The sequence below is a fragment of the Purpureocillium lilacinum genome (genome assembly GCF_023168085.1).
Source record: "Purpureocillium lilacinum CBS 284.36 DNA, scaffold_7, whole genome shotgun sequence".
Classification (NCBI taxonomy): Eukaryota; Fungi; Ascomycota; class Sordariomycetes; order Hypocreales; family Ophiocordycipitaceae; genus Purpureocillium; species Purpureocillium lilacinum.
In genome coordinates this window covers 1-16684 of record NW_027072117.1, presented here as the reverse complement: position 1 = coordinate 16684, position 16684 = coordinate 1, and the positions used below count along the sequence as shown (strand labels likewise).

General features: G+C 41.3%; 2 protein-coding genes across 2 annotated transcripts; both read right to left on the bottom strand.

The window, feature by feature from the left end:
- Window positions 1-777: 777 nt before the first annotated feature.
- PLICBS_008916 (uncharacterized protein) lies at window positions 778-2727 on the bottom strand (the record flags this gene model as incomplete). The annotated part of the gene is made up of 7 exons (XM_018327794.2): window positions 778-902; window positions 954-1184; window positions 1241-1548; window positions 1611-1880; window positions 1933-2194; window positions 2245-2463; window positions 2517-2727. The coding sequence occupies 7 exons, from the start codon at window positions 2725-2727 to the stop codon at window positions 778-780; spliced, it is 1626 nt and encodes a 541-aa protein (XP_018173735.2).
- Window positions 2728-3308: 581 nt separating this feature from the next.
- Window positions 3309-8492, bottom strand: PLICBS_008915 (uncharacterized protein; the record flags this gene model as incomplete). Its single annotated transcript, XM_018327795.2, has 7 exons — window positions 3309-4107; window positions 4161-4203; window positions 4252-4379; window positions 4433-4823; window positions 5989-6287; window positions 6358-8368; window positions 8420-8492. 7 exons carry the CDS (start codon window positions 8490-8492, stop codon window positions 3309-3311), a joined length of 3744 nt encoding a protein of 1247 aa, XP_018173736.1.
- Between the last annotated feature and the right edge of the window lie 8192 nt (window positions 8493-16684).

Genomic DNA, 16684 nt, shown 5'->3' with positions numbered 1-16684 from the left:
CTCGACTCGTTGTTGCCACACAGCATGGGACCATTGTTGGGCGCGCGGGATTCCATGGACGGCCAAGTGAAGATGGTATGGTCGAGATTGGCTACTCAATCGACCCGCTATGTCGTCGTCAAGGCCATGCGCGGGCCGCGGTGAGAATACTCCTCGACGCAGCGGCGGGCGACCCTCGCGTAAAGACGGTCCGGGCATCAATCCGACCAGACAATGCACCATCAATGAACCTGATAAAAGGATTTGGCTTTCAGATAATTGGAGAGCAGTGGGACGAAGAGGACGGTTTGGAGTTAGTTCTCGAACTTCCATGTAACTGAGTGTGGATCTCATGGAGCCGTCCTTGACAACGGCATGTATCCAGATTGTACGAGCCCGATAGATAACGCAGAGAAGTATCATAACGCCTAGTAGAGAGCCTGCTATATCAATTTACGGTGTGAAGTACATGGAGAAGCACAGCGATTTGCAAATCGAATATTTAGCAATAAGTACGTCGAATATAGCTACACACCAGACCGAGGCCAGATAGATGCAGCCAAACGTAGGAAGCGACGACATAGCTCGCGGTAGTCACACAGAAATGCACTAAAGTATCGAGCCGAAAGCAACCAAGATAGCAAGCCGAACGCGAGAAATATAGCAAGCTAAAGGTGAGTAGAACGGTGAACTAAATGGCTAGTGGTAAATCGTTCCTCAAGGCCAAACTGCATAAGGCAAGAATTGCCTTGGATTCCACTGTCGTATTTTCGTAAAATAAAAGCCATTACGACACTATCAAGCAGCACTTTTAGTCTCTTGGATCTCGGCATGCGCCGCAGCCGGTTTCTTCTCGTTATCCTCACCAAGCTGTTTGTGAACAGCTGCGGCGACCTCATTGGCTTTGGCCTTATCCTCGAACACTGCATGTGATCAGCTCCATCTCTTGCAGGTAAGTAGAGAGGACAACTTACTGAACGACAGCTCTTCAAGAGTGCGGCCCGAGGTCTCAGGGAAGAAGAAGTAGATAAACACCAGCTCAAAAGCCAGCCAGCAGCAGTACACCAGAAGCCACTTCCAGGCAATACGCTCCAGACCGATCGGGTTCACGTAAGTGGCGAAGAAGCCTGCGCCGCGGCCGTAGAACTGGAACCAGGAGAGACCGCGTGAGCGGCCCATGTACGGGAACAGTTCGATTAAATACGCTTGGATACGTGAGTATACGCACACGAGTTGCAACGGAAAAGGAAGGGACACGCACTATAGGTTAGGGCGTTATAGCCGAGGTTGTAGGCTGGTGAGTAGGCGAAGATAAAGAAGATGGTTAAGATGGCTGCGGATTGAGCCTTTGTGCTTATGAACCGCTCCATGGAGATGGTCCATGCAATGTACACACACAGCAGGCAGCATGCGCAAGTGAGGTACATCGGGCGACGTTTGAAGCGTGGCGCTGTCAGTGCCAGCGCAGTACCGCTTACGAGACCCCAGCAGGCGATGCCGATGTTAATTTTTGACTTGGTCACACTGTCGGTGATTCCGACCAAGTTGAGGAGGTCGCTCAGATAGTAGCTATTACATGGGTGAGCGAAGCCGAAAGGCATGCATGGCCGATTTCATAGGTGAATACTTACGAAATGAGCGTGTTGCCGGACCATTGCGTGAATAGGCCGAGGAAAGCGGATATGAACAGTCGACGACGCATACCAGCCGTGCGAAACATGTCCCACCAGGACTGCTTTGATTCCTCGAGCTCCATCTTGATGGTGCGTTCGATCTGCGCCAGTTCGGCCTTGACGACAACCGAGTTGCGGTCACCCTCTGCGTGGTACTTGGTGAGGATATCGAAGGCCTCATCGTAGCGGTCTTTGCTGACAAGGTATCTGGGACTTTCCGGGAGGAACCTGGGCGCGTTTTAGTGGGAGCCAGTCAGGGTAGCGATGGGGACTGTCCTACATCACCGTCGCGATTTGGATCATGGCGGGCGCAATCTGAAGCAGCGAGGGGATTCGCCATGCCCAGTTGGACGTTATGGTTACCGTCCCCAGGCCCACAGATGCTGCAATGATCTGGCCGATGAAGTAGGAGGAGTTGAAAAGCGAGGTGAGAATTGGTCGTTCCTTCGGGTAACCGAGTTCTCCAAGCAAAGATGATCCTGCGACGATGCAGAATGGGATTCCGAATCCAAGAATGATACGCGCAATAACGTACATGGCCACTAGGGTCTGTTAGAGAGATCACAGACAGGGACAAGCAAGGAGTGAGTACCTCCGTTTGAGAAACCTTGAATGAGGGCTCCGATCAAGCTCACGCATGAGCCAAACATGATCGTCCATCGTCGTCCGATTCGCTGGTTAAGGTACGGGACAAAAGGAAGGGAGAGAATAGCTCCGAGGGAGTATGCAGAGCCCAGAAAGCCCTTGAGGTTGGCTTCGATCGCATACTGTGGGTTCCCATCCACGATCTTCCCCGTTGGATGACCAAAATCTATGTCGCACCATTAGTTCCTAGAGAGCTCACACTGGATCTAGAAGCCATACACTTGTTCCAGGTATACACAATCTGGACGGTGTTAATGATCTGCGAGTCGAATCCCGAGGTAATTTCGATGCCCATACACGCCGGAAACAAGATGAAGTAGAGTCGTCTCAGGTTCGGCTTTTTGTACCACGGCGTTCTGTCATCGGCCAGCAGGTTTGCCAGCACGGGCTCGGCAACATTCTCCTCGCGCTGTTTTCCTATCGCGACCATGTTGACCGGTTGGTGTTTGGTTGCTCACAACGGGGCTGATCTGTGGAACTCCTGAAGACTTGCCAGGACCGAGTGATGGTTATATATGCCGTCCGCTCTGACTCCCTATCCAGCGCAAGACTACCAATCCCGGCACGTTCGCTCAGTTTTAAGCAGCCCAAGACCAATGTGACCCATCAGATTGTGCACACACGTATGGGGGAAGTCAGTCCGGGTACGATCCCCGCTGGAGGAAATACAGTTTGTCACCCCACGGGGTAAGCTAGAGTCCGGGGGTGGGGGAAACCTCTGACGGCCCCTAATAATCAGCACCCCGGCTTGCATGGATTTGGATGTGGTTGGATGTTACTGGACGCCAATCCCACGGGAGCTTGGCATTTTATCTTAGCCTAAAGAGAGCAAGTCGGACGCAGCGTCTTCGCGGAGTCTCCCCGACAGCTTCGGCCGAGAGCGAGGCGGCGGCCGCTAAACTCTAATTCGCTAGTACGGGAGATGATTTGGAAGGTGAACCGTGCCAGATCCGCTGTGTGAACAACAGAGTACGTCTGCTGGGACGAACAGATGCACATCTTGCGTTTGCCCTACATTTCCACACTCCCGTGAAGCAGCCACTCCAACAGCACACTCAACTCCTTGATACCACCGCCCTCCTCGCCCCAGATCTTCAACCGCTCAATCACCACCCGCACACATTCCGCCCAGTCGGGAGGAACGCGCACATATTCGGCCGACGGGTGCCGCGCCAACTTTGCGCGGGATCCCGCAATCAGACAAGCCGCATGGTTAAACCGGACTCGGCACGCTCCCCACGACCCTGGATGCCGGAAGAATGGCACCTCGTTCTGGATGCGATAAACTGCCAAGCGTAGCGCCTCACTGGCTTTGACCCCGTACTGCGCAGTCATCTCGGGGTCGAGCGGTACGTGGATGCACAGGTATAAATACGCACGGCAGAGCAGTTCGCGCACCTCGACGTATCGCTCGCGGCTGAGCTTCATCAGCTCGCCCTCTTCTAGCATGGGGGCGGATTCAAGAGGCATGTTGAATCGGAGTGTGAGTGGGAGACAGTCTACCCACTGCTGGAGTTGCCCTTCTAGCTGAGTCAGAGTTTCTGCTAGAACCTTGATGGTTGGTATGTCGATGTCTGGGGAGAGGACGCGGACTGCATTGCGGGCGCGATTGAGAAGCCTGCGCAAGAAGATCTCAGCTAGATAGTAGTATGAAGATGCTGCTTCGAGATCTGTGGATGAGGGATTGGAAAATGCCCATGCAGGGCTGTCGTTGGATGGTTGTCTCATGGGGAAGCTCGGGAGAGAATAAGGGAAGTCGGAGAGGCTGAGGTCACAGGGTGGCAGATCCGTCAGTTCATATCGAACCTCGCTATTATATGTCAGTCACTTGTGTGAGGACTTGAGTGTTGTGGCATGTTATACCATTCCGATTTTAAACATGTCCAGTACAGTCGCTGCTCCAGACCTGTGGAAAGTTAGACTTATCCGCAATGGACAGATTGAATTCACCCACTCTCTTCCTGCGCACTTCTGCGCGTCTTTCCCTCGCGGTGCTTCATTCGATACGTTTGCCACAGCATGGATGCTGTCCTAAACATTTTCCAGCCCGGAATCGGCTCGATGTTATATTGATACCATATTCTATGGGGGATTTAGATAGCGATACTACAAGCAGTTGAGAGTATGAAGCTCACCCAAATAAACAGAGACACTGCACTCCTGACAAGGTGTCGTCCAGATACGCCGTGGAGATGCGCTTACGCGCCATGGAGAGAAAGGCCAACGATTCCTTCATTCGGTGCTCCGGAACCGATATCGTCACGTACGTGACGGGTGGATTGAACGACGACTCATTATACAAGACCTTGCGGGTTTCGTCCTCGGGATAATCCCCCCATATGGCTGCGAGCGCAAAGACAAGTAGCACCAAGCACGATGAGACGGACCAGTCGATGCCGTTTTCCAGCACTCGAGCGATACAAGAGTCCAGCTGGTCCCGGTCAACGATCGGGTTCTTGGTCCAGATCTTGGTCATGAAAATCTCGCGCAGTTCGAGAAGCCTGTGATGATCCAAGCTTGGTAGTGCTGTAACCACTCGTTAGTATGCGGTTACGGGGTATGATGCATCCAGAAGACGATACCTGTTTGAAAGCGGTCTGGCTTCTCGGAATATGCTGTCATCGGAAATGTCGACACAGGCTTCTCTTTCGGAAAAACAGGCCAGTTTAGAATCATGTCCGACCCAGTAATGGGTGTGTTGGGCGCATCATTGCGCGATATTGACTCCGGATCAACTTCGTCAAATGGGGATGGCGACGCCTGTTGCGAAGAAAGCGGAGGCCCCGTGCGGTTCAAGGACAGGCTCTCCGATAGAAGCCGCTCTTGACGTTCTACTGCGTCCAGAATTCTTGCGCCCCATGTCTGTAGACTTTAGATAGAGATTGATGGTTATTAGGTGCCTCGGCTAATGGAAAACGTTCTATGGGAACCGACACTGAGATGGCATCCGTCTCCGGGTACTCGCATGTCACGCCCCGTTGGATACATTTGGCACACACCGGCCGTGCTGAATCGCATCGGGTCTTGCTGAGACGACAGGCATCGCATGCGGTGAGCACCCGAGTATGCTTGCGAGGTCTTGCGGATGATTCGGCGTCCATTGTTCCTGCTGGGGCTCCCTGCAGTCGGACACGAGATGCTCGAAGAGGACATGTTGGTCAAAGGCCAAGAGAAAACGGCGAAGTCGCTGATTGGCGATGGGGTGTTTAGGCGGGGTGTGGCTGACATGAAATCATCCCACCAATCAAGGGAGGAAAATCCCATCTTTCACCATTAATAGCTCCAGAACAAACTTTTGGAAACGCGTCAAATTTTCTCAAATTTTGCAGCTACAAATATTCGCTTAGCCATTGCTTCGATTAACCCGTAGAAACGCGTCCAATTAATAACAATGGCGCTAAGGTGGCCGGAAGTAAACAATAGGTCAGAACACATCATCGAGCATGTAGCGTGCCTCAGGGAAGTGTGACGTCACTTGCAGACCGTACATCACGGTCAATCTACGAATTAATCGATCAATCAACCCCATCAATCAAGCCAAGATGGCCAATAACCCACACATCTAACGAAGCCGGACGGAGCCCTTATCAGAGTCCCCGCCAATATGTGGTGCGATCCACTTGGAATGTGCCCCGAGCTACCACGGCCTTGCTCGAGGTTCCAATCAACACTTCGTACGTCCCTTGCTCACTCTTCCACATCTCTTCAATTTCGTCCCAGAAGCTGGTCGCATACCGGTCCAAGTGGATATCAACTGCCCTTTCCTCCCCAGGTTGCAGGAATACTTTTTCGAAGCCGTGTAACTCCTTGCTTGGGCGCGGGGTGGGGGAGTCGGGAGCGGAGATATACAGCTGGAGAATCTGAGCGCCCGCCAAATTGCCGTTGTTTTTAATTTGTACGGTGGCGACCGAAGGGCAACCCATGTTGAAGATCTCGGGAGAGACGGTAACGCTCGGTGAGATCTCGAATGTCGTGTATGAAAGACCGTGACTATAATTATTCGCATGGTTAGTTGAGATGCGTTTACATGAGACCAGGGGAGACAACGGAACAGACTCACCCAAATGGAAAGAGGACTTCTCGCCCGATCTTCTCGTAGAATCGATAACCCGTGTAAATGTCTTCGCCATACAGCACTCGGCCACCCACACTGGCGTAGTTCAAGTAGGCCGGGTTGTGTTTCACATCCACCGGCCAGGACAAAGGAAGCTTTGCGCATGGATTGACGTCTCCGAACAGAACATCGGCAATTCCATGACCCGTCTCGTTGCCTCCGTACCAGGCCTGGACGATGCATCGGGCCTGATCGGCCCACGGCATCGTAACTGGTGTCCCTGACTGATTGACGATGACAGTCTTGTCGGCAGCGACCTCCAACACCTCGGCAATCAGCCGGTCAATACCTTGTGGCAGGTCCATATGCGTGCGATCAAACCCTTCAGATTCCCAGTCTTTGTTGAGTCCAGTACAAAGAATAGTGTAGTCGGCTTCTGCGGCAGCTTTAACGGCGTTTTCGATCATCTCCTCGTGGTTCATCCGTAGACAAGCCCCCAGATTTGCGGCGCCGCCTCCGAAATTCACCACTCCCACGGTCTTCATGGTGGTGGTATTGGCAGAGCCGAACTCGATCCGAATCTTGTACGGATTCCCAGCAACTAGTTCCTTCGACCCTAGCTCCTCAATGGTGCCTTTGCCGAAGAAGGTTGTCCCACGCGTCTGACTCGTGGTGTTATCGATCACCAGCTCGTCGTCAATATAGAGATTTGCGGTACCAAAGACACTCAGGCCAAAGTCCCAGAGCCCCGATGCGTCGGGTGTGAAGTCGCCAATCAGTGTGGCCCAAAATAGCCCTCGGTTGAGGCCGGGAGCAGAATAGTCCATAAACTGGAAGGCTGTCGTTGACACGGGTTCAGTGCTGATCAACTGTCGGTCCTTGCCCATCGGCTCGTTATAGAACTGGATGGCCGCATTGCCCAGGAGACGATCTATGACGGGGAGCATCTTATGGGCGTATGCCCCCGCTTGATAGAGTACCTCCGTGTTAGGAAGTGCTTCTCTGCAGGCATCGTATAGCGAAACGGAGTAATACGGCTCCAGCGAAGCACTGCCACCTCCCGATATTGCGGGAGTTTTCATGTGAGATCCGATCAGGGCGATCTTTCTGATTTGCCGTGGAAGAGGCAAGATGCCTTCGTTCTTGAGGAGGACGATGCTGTTTGCACAGATTTTGCGATTTAACGCTCTATCCTCTGGGAGATCACGTCCTCGCTCCACTGCCGACACTTGGACCTGACTCGCTTGCTTGATGAATTCCAACACCTTTCGCGCCCGGGCCTCGATAGTCGATTGCTTGATCAGTCGGGCCTGCATGGCGGACTCGATGTACTTTCCCCGGTATCTCGACGGCCCCGGCATTTCCAGGTCCAGACCGGCATTCAAGGAGTCGATGGTTGTGTAGGTCCCTAGCCAGTCGCTCATAATCAGCGGATTCCACTTCCACTCTTCGCGGATCAGATTGAGCATCCGGGCATCTTCCACCACATGTTTCCCATTGATCTTATTATACGAGGTCATGAGCGCGCCGGGCTTCGCATCTCTCGCCACAATCTGGAACGGCCGTAGGTAGATCTCGCGCAAGGCCCTTTGGGTCACAACAACATCCACCGCACGGCGTTCATGTTCCTGGTCGTTGCCCACGAGATGCTTCACCGTAGAAATGACCCCTTTGCTTTCACAGCCGAGGATAATCGATTTGGCCAGAATGCCCGAGAGGTGCGGATCTTCTGCAAACGACTCGAACCCGCGGCCACCGAGGGGCGCGCGCTGCATGTTGATGGTCGGACCCAGCCAACAATGCGCCCCTTTTGCAATGCACTCGTGGCCCAACAACTCCCCCGCTTGGTATATCAGATCGCGGTCCCAGGTGGCGCCCAGAGCTGTGCCGCAGGGCAAACATGCGGCCGGGATGCCAGCGAAGAATTTCGTGCCCCGTATGCCATTGGGGCCGTCGGTGGCGCGAATCGAAGGGACGTTGAATTCGGGGATGGGATGTGTGTGCCAAAAATCAGTTCCTGCTTCTTGTTAGCGGAGCAGGTTCCCAAAAAGCACCGTCCCTATATTACCCGATAGAAGCGCGATCTTGTCTTGCTCGCTGATGTTCTTTAGAACATGATCTATATCGAATGTCTTGGGCATAATGACTGCTCGAGAAGATTTCTAATAAATAAGGAAATCTATATATTTAGCCTCTACGTAGAGCAAATAAAAGCAGAACATGCAGCGACTATATATAAGCACATGCGCGTCTACTACCTGGATAATTTTACGTCGCATCCATGTTGTAAATCCATGTTCTAATGGGTCCTGTAGCCGCTGTCCCAGTGACCCCGACTCCAGTCCCCGGCGTCCCGAGACGCGCAGCGACGCGTTAACCGCGGAGTCTCCCCGACGTGGTGGAGACGTGTGAGCTCCCCCACAGTACTCCAAATCCCGTTAATAAGTGGGAAGCGCACAACCTAGCCCCGCCGCGCCACTCGAAGCTGTTGACATTACAGGGGTCCAGCCGCGCCCGGAATAATGGTCGGCCCGTGTGGCCAACCCCGATCCCTCTCTGTGAGTATGCCACGTAGTCAGAGAGATCAACAACTGTATCTCCTTGTGAGGTTCGGGCGCATGTGCCTGCCTTAGCCCGTGACCTCTCCATAAAAGCCTTGAGGAACGAAGTTACCTCTTGCTTGTAGTCGCAGCCAGGCATCGGCCTTGTAGTAGTCACTTAATTGCGAGCCTATGCCGCTGTCCTCCGTCGCCGTCCTCTGTCGCTGAGCTCTGCCGCTAGCCACTATCGCTGTGTTCTGTCGCTGAACTCTGGGCTGCGCTCGTCTGCACGAAAGTTCGTGAGCCCCTCGCCCTGGCCTGGTTGACCTGGTCGTGGTGGTGACGAGGGGAGCCTTGGCGTACACACGGCACAGACGCAAGCCACAATCGTTATTGGCAGTTGTGAAAAGGGTGCGAGTTGCCCGGATGGGGAGGATTACTCCCCTTTGGTGGGCCTCCGGGGGAACAATCAGGGCGAGCACCAGGCAGCACAGGCCGACACTGTGGCCCGCCATCCTCTTGCTCGGGGTCTCGGTCCTTTTCAAGTGTCCGATTCTAGGTACATAAGACGGATCGACTCTAACCCTAGAGCCGCCTTTCTTTCTATTTCGCAGCTTTAGAAAACGGATCGAAATTGAGATATCGGCACGTTATACCAGGTCGCCTACATAACATCAGGACGGACGGACACTCGTTTCTCTCACGTTTGATCTGTCTAAGGTCAGTTAACGACCGCCGCTCTCGCCCTCGGCCTACCAACCACACACGCTGAATGATACATAGTCCGCAACCCGGCGGTCCCCCTGAAACGACACATTCTATCTCTGCTAGCTAGGGACCGCTAACAGGATGACTCGTCCCGAAAAGGCCCCTCTAGCGTGGGCGGCGACAGTTTTGGCTAGTGAAGTGTCCGTGGACCGTGGTCTGCGGGAAGGCGGCTCGCCATGGCTGATCCGAGCGGCTGGTCAGCCTGCGGGAGTGCTGCGTATAGCACCACGAGCGAACGCAGGCCACGTCAGGACTGAAGTCGCCGCGATGCGGCACGCGGCCAGAGTCGGCTTACCCGTGCCGAAAGTACTTGGTCACGATGAAGGTGAAGCATCTGGATTTGCGGTCGCGCTGACCTCATATATGGCCGGGTCCAGCCGAGTACCTGTTGAGCCCGACCGCAAACGACTACGGATGATGGGCGCGACCGCAGCGCGGATCAGCGCCGTGGATGTTCCCACTTCGGCAAGCCTGCCGCCACGGGCCGGACCGATTGACGATGTCGACTGGTCAGGGTTGAGGCGAACGCGTAAGGCCCCGGCAATGCTAGTGAGGGCAGCGGAAGCGGTTGAGAGGTCCAAACCCACCGACACAAGGTTGGCGTTCGTGCACGGCGATCTGTGGCAAGGCAACATGTTGTGGGAAGGTACTGATGTGACGGCGATACTGGATTGGGACGCTTCCGGTCTTGGCTCCCCAGGGATTGACCTGGGATCCGTCCGTTTCGATGCTGCGCTCTTCTATGGATTGTCCACTGTAACAGAGGTCCTGTCTGGATGGGAGCATGAGTCCGGGCGTCTCGCGCCGGACGTGGCGTACTGGGACGTGGTAGCGGCCCTCGCCAGCCCGCCAAACATGGGTTCATTTCAGCCCGCGATGGCGGAGCAAGGTCGACCCGACCTAACACCCGAACTGCTGAACCAACGGCGCGAAGAGTTTCTTCGCCAGGCACTGAGTCAACTGGACGTAGAGCAATTAGCATATGGAAACTAGCAGCGCGTCCGTTTAGAAGCAGAGGGGGTTTCATTCGTTGTTTCATTATTAGCTACTTAATAGCACTTTTAACATGCTACTGTACTAATTGCAGGTCCTCGATGTTCTTGCCGTGCTCATATACATTACCGGTGGTAGTCTGCCTAGGAGTCCGGATGTTCTATACCTCCGCTACGAGAATACAGAAGTGTGTAGAGCGGGGCATCTCTATATAAGATGGATCGCTCTTCTACCTGACCCGTAGCTATAAAGTGAAAAGGGCGACGAATAAGAGCATTTCGTAGCCCGGTTCTTACTAAGGGCTGTTAGGCGATTCTATTATTTTATATATATTAGGCTATTCCTTAATATATTTATACGTAAAGTTTTCTTAGAAATATATAGCCCTTATTATATATATCTATTTAAGAGAGGGTCTAAGATAACTATAAGGCCTTAATATATATCCTGATTATTAAAGCTTATTAAATAAGTATTAGCTATAGCTTAGGATTATAGAGGTATATTAATATAGCTATTATATTAGCTCGCTATTAAGGGTTAGTCCTTAGGGTTTAAGCCCAGGCTTAGCCTAGGCTGCCTATTAATTATATAATACTATAAAGTAAAAAGGGGCTTTATAAATATAAAGGTAGCTAAGCTATATAACCTTATTTTATCTCCTTATAATATATTTAATATTAATAAGCTAACTTACTCTTATTTATTAAAGCTAGCTATATTATATTATATATTATTAATAAATAAAATAATATAAAGGAATAATAAATATAATTATATTAAATAGATTAGCCCCTTAATTAACGCTTATAGCTTTATAAAAAGAAATAGCCCCTTTAAAAGGGGCAGCTTAATATAAATTATAGAGTAAAATTAAATATATTACTTCCGCCTCTAAAATAAGCGCCTACCTTAATAGGGAAAGGTATTATCGCCGCCCTTTCCCGCGACTATTATATATAACTCTAGATACTTATTAATATAAATATACCCGGCCCCTTTATACCCTCTTCTTATATATATTTAACTTTATATCTACCTTTATATTATTATTATAATATAACCCCCTTTTTTACTTTCTTATTACCTTATTATTTTAAATCTTATTATTATCTTATATTAAGATATTAATAAGAAGCTTTATAATATAATTAATATACTATTAATATAAGCGTTTCTATAATAAGCCTCCTTATTAAATACCTTAATAAACTGACTTAGCTCTAAATATTCCTATTATTATTAATACTTAATATCTTTAATTAGCGGCTTATATTCGTCTTATATAATACCTTAAATACCTTTATTACTTATAGATTAATATTATTATTAACCTAACGCGGATTATTAAAGATCTCTCTTAAGTAATTACTCTTTAATAAGGAATTTACCTAGCTAAAAAATGCCTTATATAAGTAGAGTTATAATATAAACTCAATATAGAATTTATTAATTAATTTAAGGGTATTAGCCTTATTATTTAATATAAGTTATATAATAAAAAGCCCTTAAATAAGTTATTATAGCCCTTTATAAGACTTATTATAAATAGTATCGTTAAGACACTAAGACCCTATATTAATAAAATAGTTATATATATATTAATTATCTAATTAATTTCGTTAAGGGCTTAATATTATATAGTAATAATATAAAGCTAAGATAGGGTAGCTATAAGGAACCTAGCTTATAATATTAAGAGATAAATATAATAAAGCTTAAATAAGATCTTAAGGTTTATTATTATTTAAGAGGTAAGTAAGGTTTAATAAGTAGTAAATAATTTATAAAGTCTATTAAGAAGCTTTAAAGACTTCTTATTTAAATAAATACTTAGATTAATTATTAAAGATCTAGCTATTTACTTTAAGGTAATAATTATAGTATATATATTTATCTAGCTTATTATTAATCTTTACTTAATTACTTAAATTACTATAATCTTTATAAGCTTAATTTACTTAAATTATTATATTCTTTATAATCCTTAAGTATATATATTTATTTATATAACCCCTCTTAATCTTTCTTAAGATTCTATCTATTATATATATAATAAAGGTCTTACTAGCTTCCCTTTAATCTATTTATTAAGCGGCTTATTTTATAGCTATCCTTAATATATAATATTATTCCCTTCCCTTTATAGCGCTTATCTTTAAGGCCTTTATATATAGTTATTATTACTTCCTTTAATTATAATAAGCTTTATTTCCTTTTTTATATATTCCTTACTTAACTTATAATATTAATAATATATTTACTTATATAATAAAATCTTAGTTTTAAAAGTCTTATAAATATAATAAGCTTATAATCTTAATCGAATTAAATAATATATCTTTTAATATATTATATACTTATTATTTTAAGTAAAAGCTTTAATATTAAATAATAAAAGAGTTATTATAATATATTAAATATATTATATAAGGCTAATTTTATAATAATACTTTAATAATATCTTTTTATATATTTCTATAATAATCTTATATTTTAGTATTATATATTAAATTTAATTATAATAAAGAAATTAATTACTTAATAATAAAACTTAGATATTAATAAAGAAAAAGTAAGTAATAAAGTTATTTAGCTATAAATAAAGATAAGTATATTATAATTATAGCTAATTAATATAGCGAGTTATTTAGCTTAAATATATTAAATTTAAAAGAAAATAAAAGAGTATAGCTTTAAGTTATTTTATTATAGTATTTAAGAGTTAAATTTAAAGGATAATATCTTTTTAGCTCTTAAAGTATATAAATATTAAATAATTAAGGATATTTAATTATTAAGGGTTCTTAATAATATTAATTAAGAGGCTTTAAGTCTTAATCTTAAGTTTTAAGATATTAATCCTTTATTAAATATTAATAAGTCTTTAAGTATTACTATTAATAATATTATTATATTAATTAAGGGTATTTCTTTAAATATAACTTAAATTCTTAAGTATTTTCTATATAGTTATAACCTTCTTATTTAATATAATATTCTATTCTTTATATTATCCTTTATAAGTTTAGTATTTATTTAATATTATATTTTTATAGTTCTTTAACTTTAGTATTTATTTTAAGTATTACTTTCTTTAATATTAATTTTAATAATAAGATATAAAAAATAAAGTATATCTTTATTCCTTAAAGTAAAGATAGTTTATAGCTAATTTTTAATAATTTCTTTTTAGTTATTTTATTTTAATATTTTATTAAAAGAGGTATATTTTATCCCCTTTCTTTAAAGTTAGTCTTTTTAATCTCTTTTAATTAATATAATACTTTATTTTATTTTAGAGAGGGATCTATTTTTATTATAAATAAGTATATATTTATTAAAGTAATATAGCTATTTTTATTACTTATAATATATTAACTTTTAATTACTAAACTATAAATATAAAATTATATTTATAATTTACTTTAAATAATATTATTTTAATTACTTTATTATTTAAGCTATTATAAGCTTATTATATTATAAATAGCAATCTTATTTAATTATCTTATTTATAATTAATATAAGATTATAAATATTATTTAAATATTTAATTAAATTATTTTATCTATTTATTTATTTATAAGTAAAATATAATTAATAAAGAATACTTAATTCTTAGTTATTATATTAAACTTATTTAAAACTTTAATATAAATTACTTATCTCTATTTATAATAATCCTCTTTAATAGTTTATATTAATTAATTATAATCTTTAAAAATATAAAAGTAATATCTTTAATTATACTTAATTCTTTATATAATATAAAGTAAGTATATTTTATAAGTTTCTTTATAATAATTAAAATATTATTAAAGATAATATTAATTATTAATTCCTTAAATAGTAATAATTAAATAATAAAGTCTATTATAATTATATATTATACTTTATTTAATAATAAGATTAACTAAAGCTATTTATAAAATATATATTAATTTACCTTTACTTTATTATAAGTATTATATTCTTTAATAATTTTTTAAGTTATCTTCCTTAACTTAAAGAAGTCTTAAGTTTATTATAACTTTATATAAGTCTTATAAATCCTTTAATATTTATATAATAGATATTTATAAAATTCTTAAATAAGTTTATTTTATAATATCTTAAAAATATAAGAATAATTATTAAATAAGATTATTTTTTATTCCTTTAAATATATTTAGTTTATTTCTTAATTATTAATAAGTTTATTATTTTTATAAATTTATTTAATATATTAAATTTACTTTTAATTAAGTATAACCTTTTATATTATATTATTTATTAATTACTTAATTATAAAGTTCCTTAATTAATTTCTTATAGGATTATAGCCTTTTATACTTTAATTAAGGGTTTAAGATTTTTATAGTAGCTAAAAATATTAACTTACTTATTTTTATTACTTTTTTAATATTAAATTATAAAGTTAAATCTTAATAAGAATTTATATTATTTAATTTATTATTTATTTAATTACTTTATTATTATAAAGTTAATTAAGTTTTTATAATTAATATAAAGCTTAATTATTCTAGATAATATAGCCTACTTTATATTATTATATTTAATGCTTATACTAAAAGTACTTATCTCTTAATTATTACCCTTAAAAGTTTAAAGAGGCTAAAGTAATTATAATTAAAAAGTTAGGTAAATATAATATTTTAAAGATATATACTTAAAGGCTAATATTTTTACTTTTATATCTTAATAAAGGACTAAAAAAGCTTATTACTTATTACTTAATTTAAGCCTTAATATAATATAATACCTTATACCTATAATAAATTAATATACTTTTAAAGAGGTCTATAATTAATTTAATTATTATATTTATATATAATATTAAAGTAGCTCTAATTAATAGCTAAGTTATTATATTAATTATAATAAATATATAAAGGGCCTTTAATATTATTATATATAACTAACTTATCCTTTAACTTTAATAATAAAAGTAGTTAATATACTTTATTAAATAATCTAGCTCTTTTATATAAGATCGCTTAGCTATAATCCGATTTTAAAATATTATAATATTAATATCGCTTTTTTAATATAGCCTTATATAAGGCTTATTTATATTACTAATTCTCTTTACTTTATATATCGCTTTTATTTATTACTTTAAGAACTTAAATAATTATTTTAGTTATATAAATAATATAATAATATTATATATTATATATATACTTAAAGAAATAACTATTTTTATAGTTTAAGATATAAAAAAACTTCTTACTTAAAGTATTACTAATAGTATTACTTTTAACTTAAATAAAACTAAAGTAATATACTTCTCTTAAAAGAAGAGCCTTTTTTAGCCCTTTATATTTTAAGGTAATAAAATCGTCCTTAAAAATATAATATACTAGCTTAAGCTCTAGCTCGATTATAGGCTCTCCTTTAAATTCTATATAAATAAGTAGTCTATTAAAGTTCAGTAAGTAATTAACCTCCTTAAAGGTATTATAAATATTAAATAGAGCTTTCTTCTTTATATTATTTATAAAGTAATTAAAGCTTATATTAAAACTACTTTATTTTATAATATAAAGATATAATATCTTAAAGAGGTAATACTTAATATTATAAACTTAAACTATATTATATTTATATAAGTAAAGTACCTTATCTTATATTTAAATAAAGTCCTTAAATATATTATTTAAGCTACCTTTCTTATATAAAAGATAACCTTAATCCTAGCTATATATTATAAAGTTAATATATTACTTATATTTATTATACTTATTATTTAATAGATCTATTTCTTAATATACTTAAAGTCTTTTAATAGACGCTACCCCTTTATTAAAAAGGCTTTATAGAAACCTCCTTAAGTATAATATACTTAAAACCCTAGCTTAACTTAATAAGTTAAGCTAATATTTTAATTAAGGCTATAATATATTAACTAACTCCTCTTAAAGTATTATTACTGGGTTAGGGTTAGGGTTAGGGTTAGGGTTAGGGTTAGGGTTAGGGTTAGGGTTAGGGTTAGGGTTAGGGTTAGGGTTAGGGTTAGGGTTAGGGTT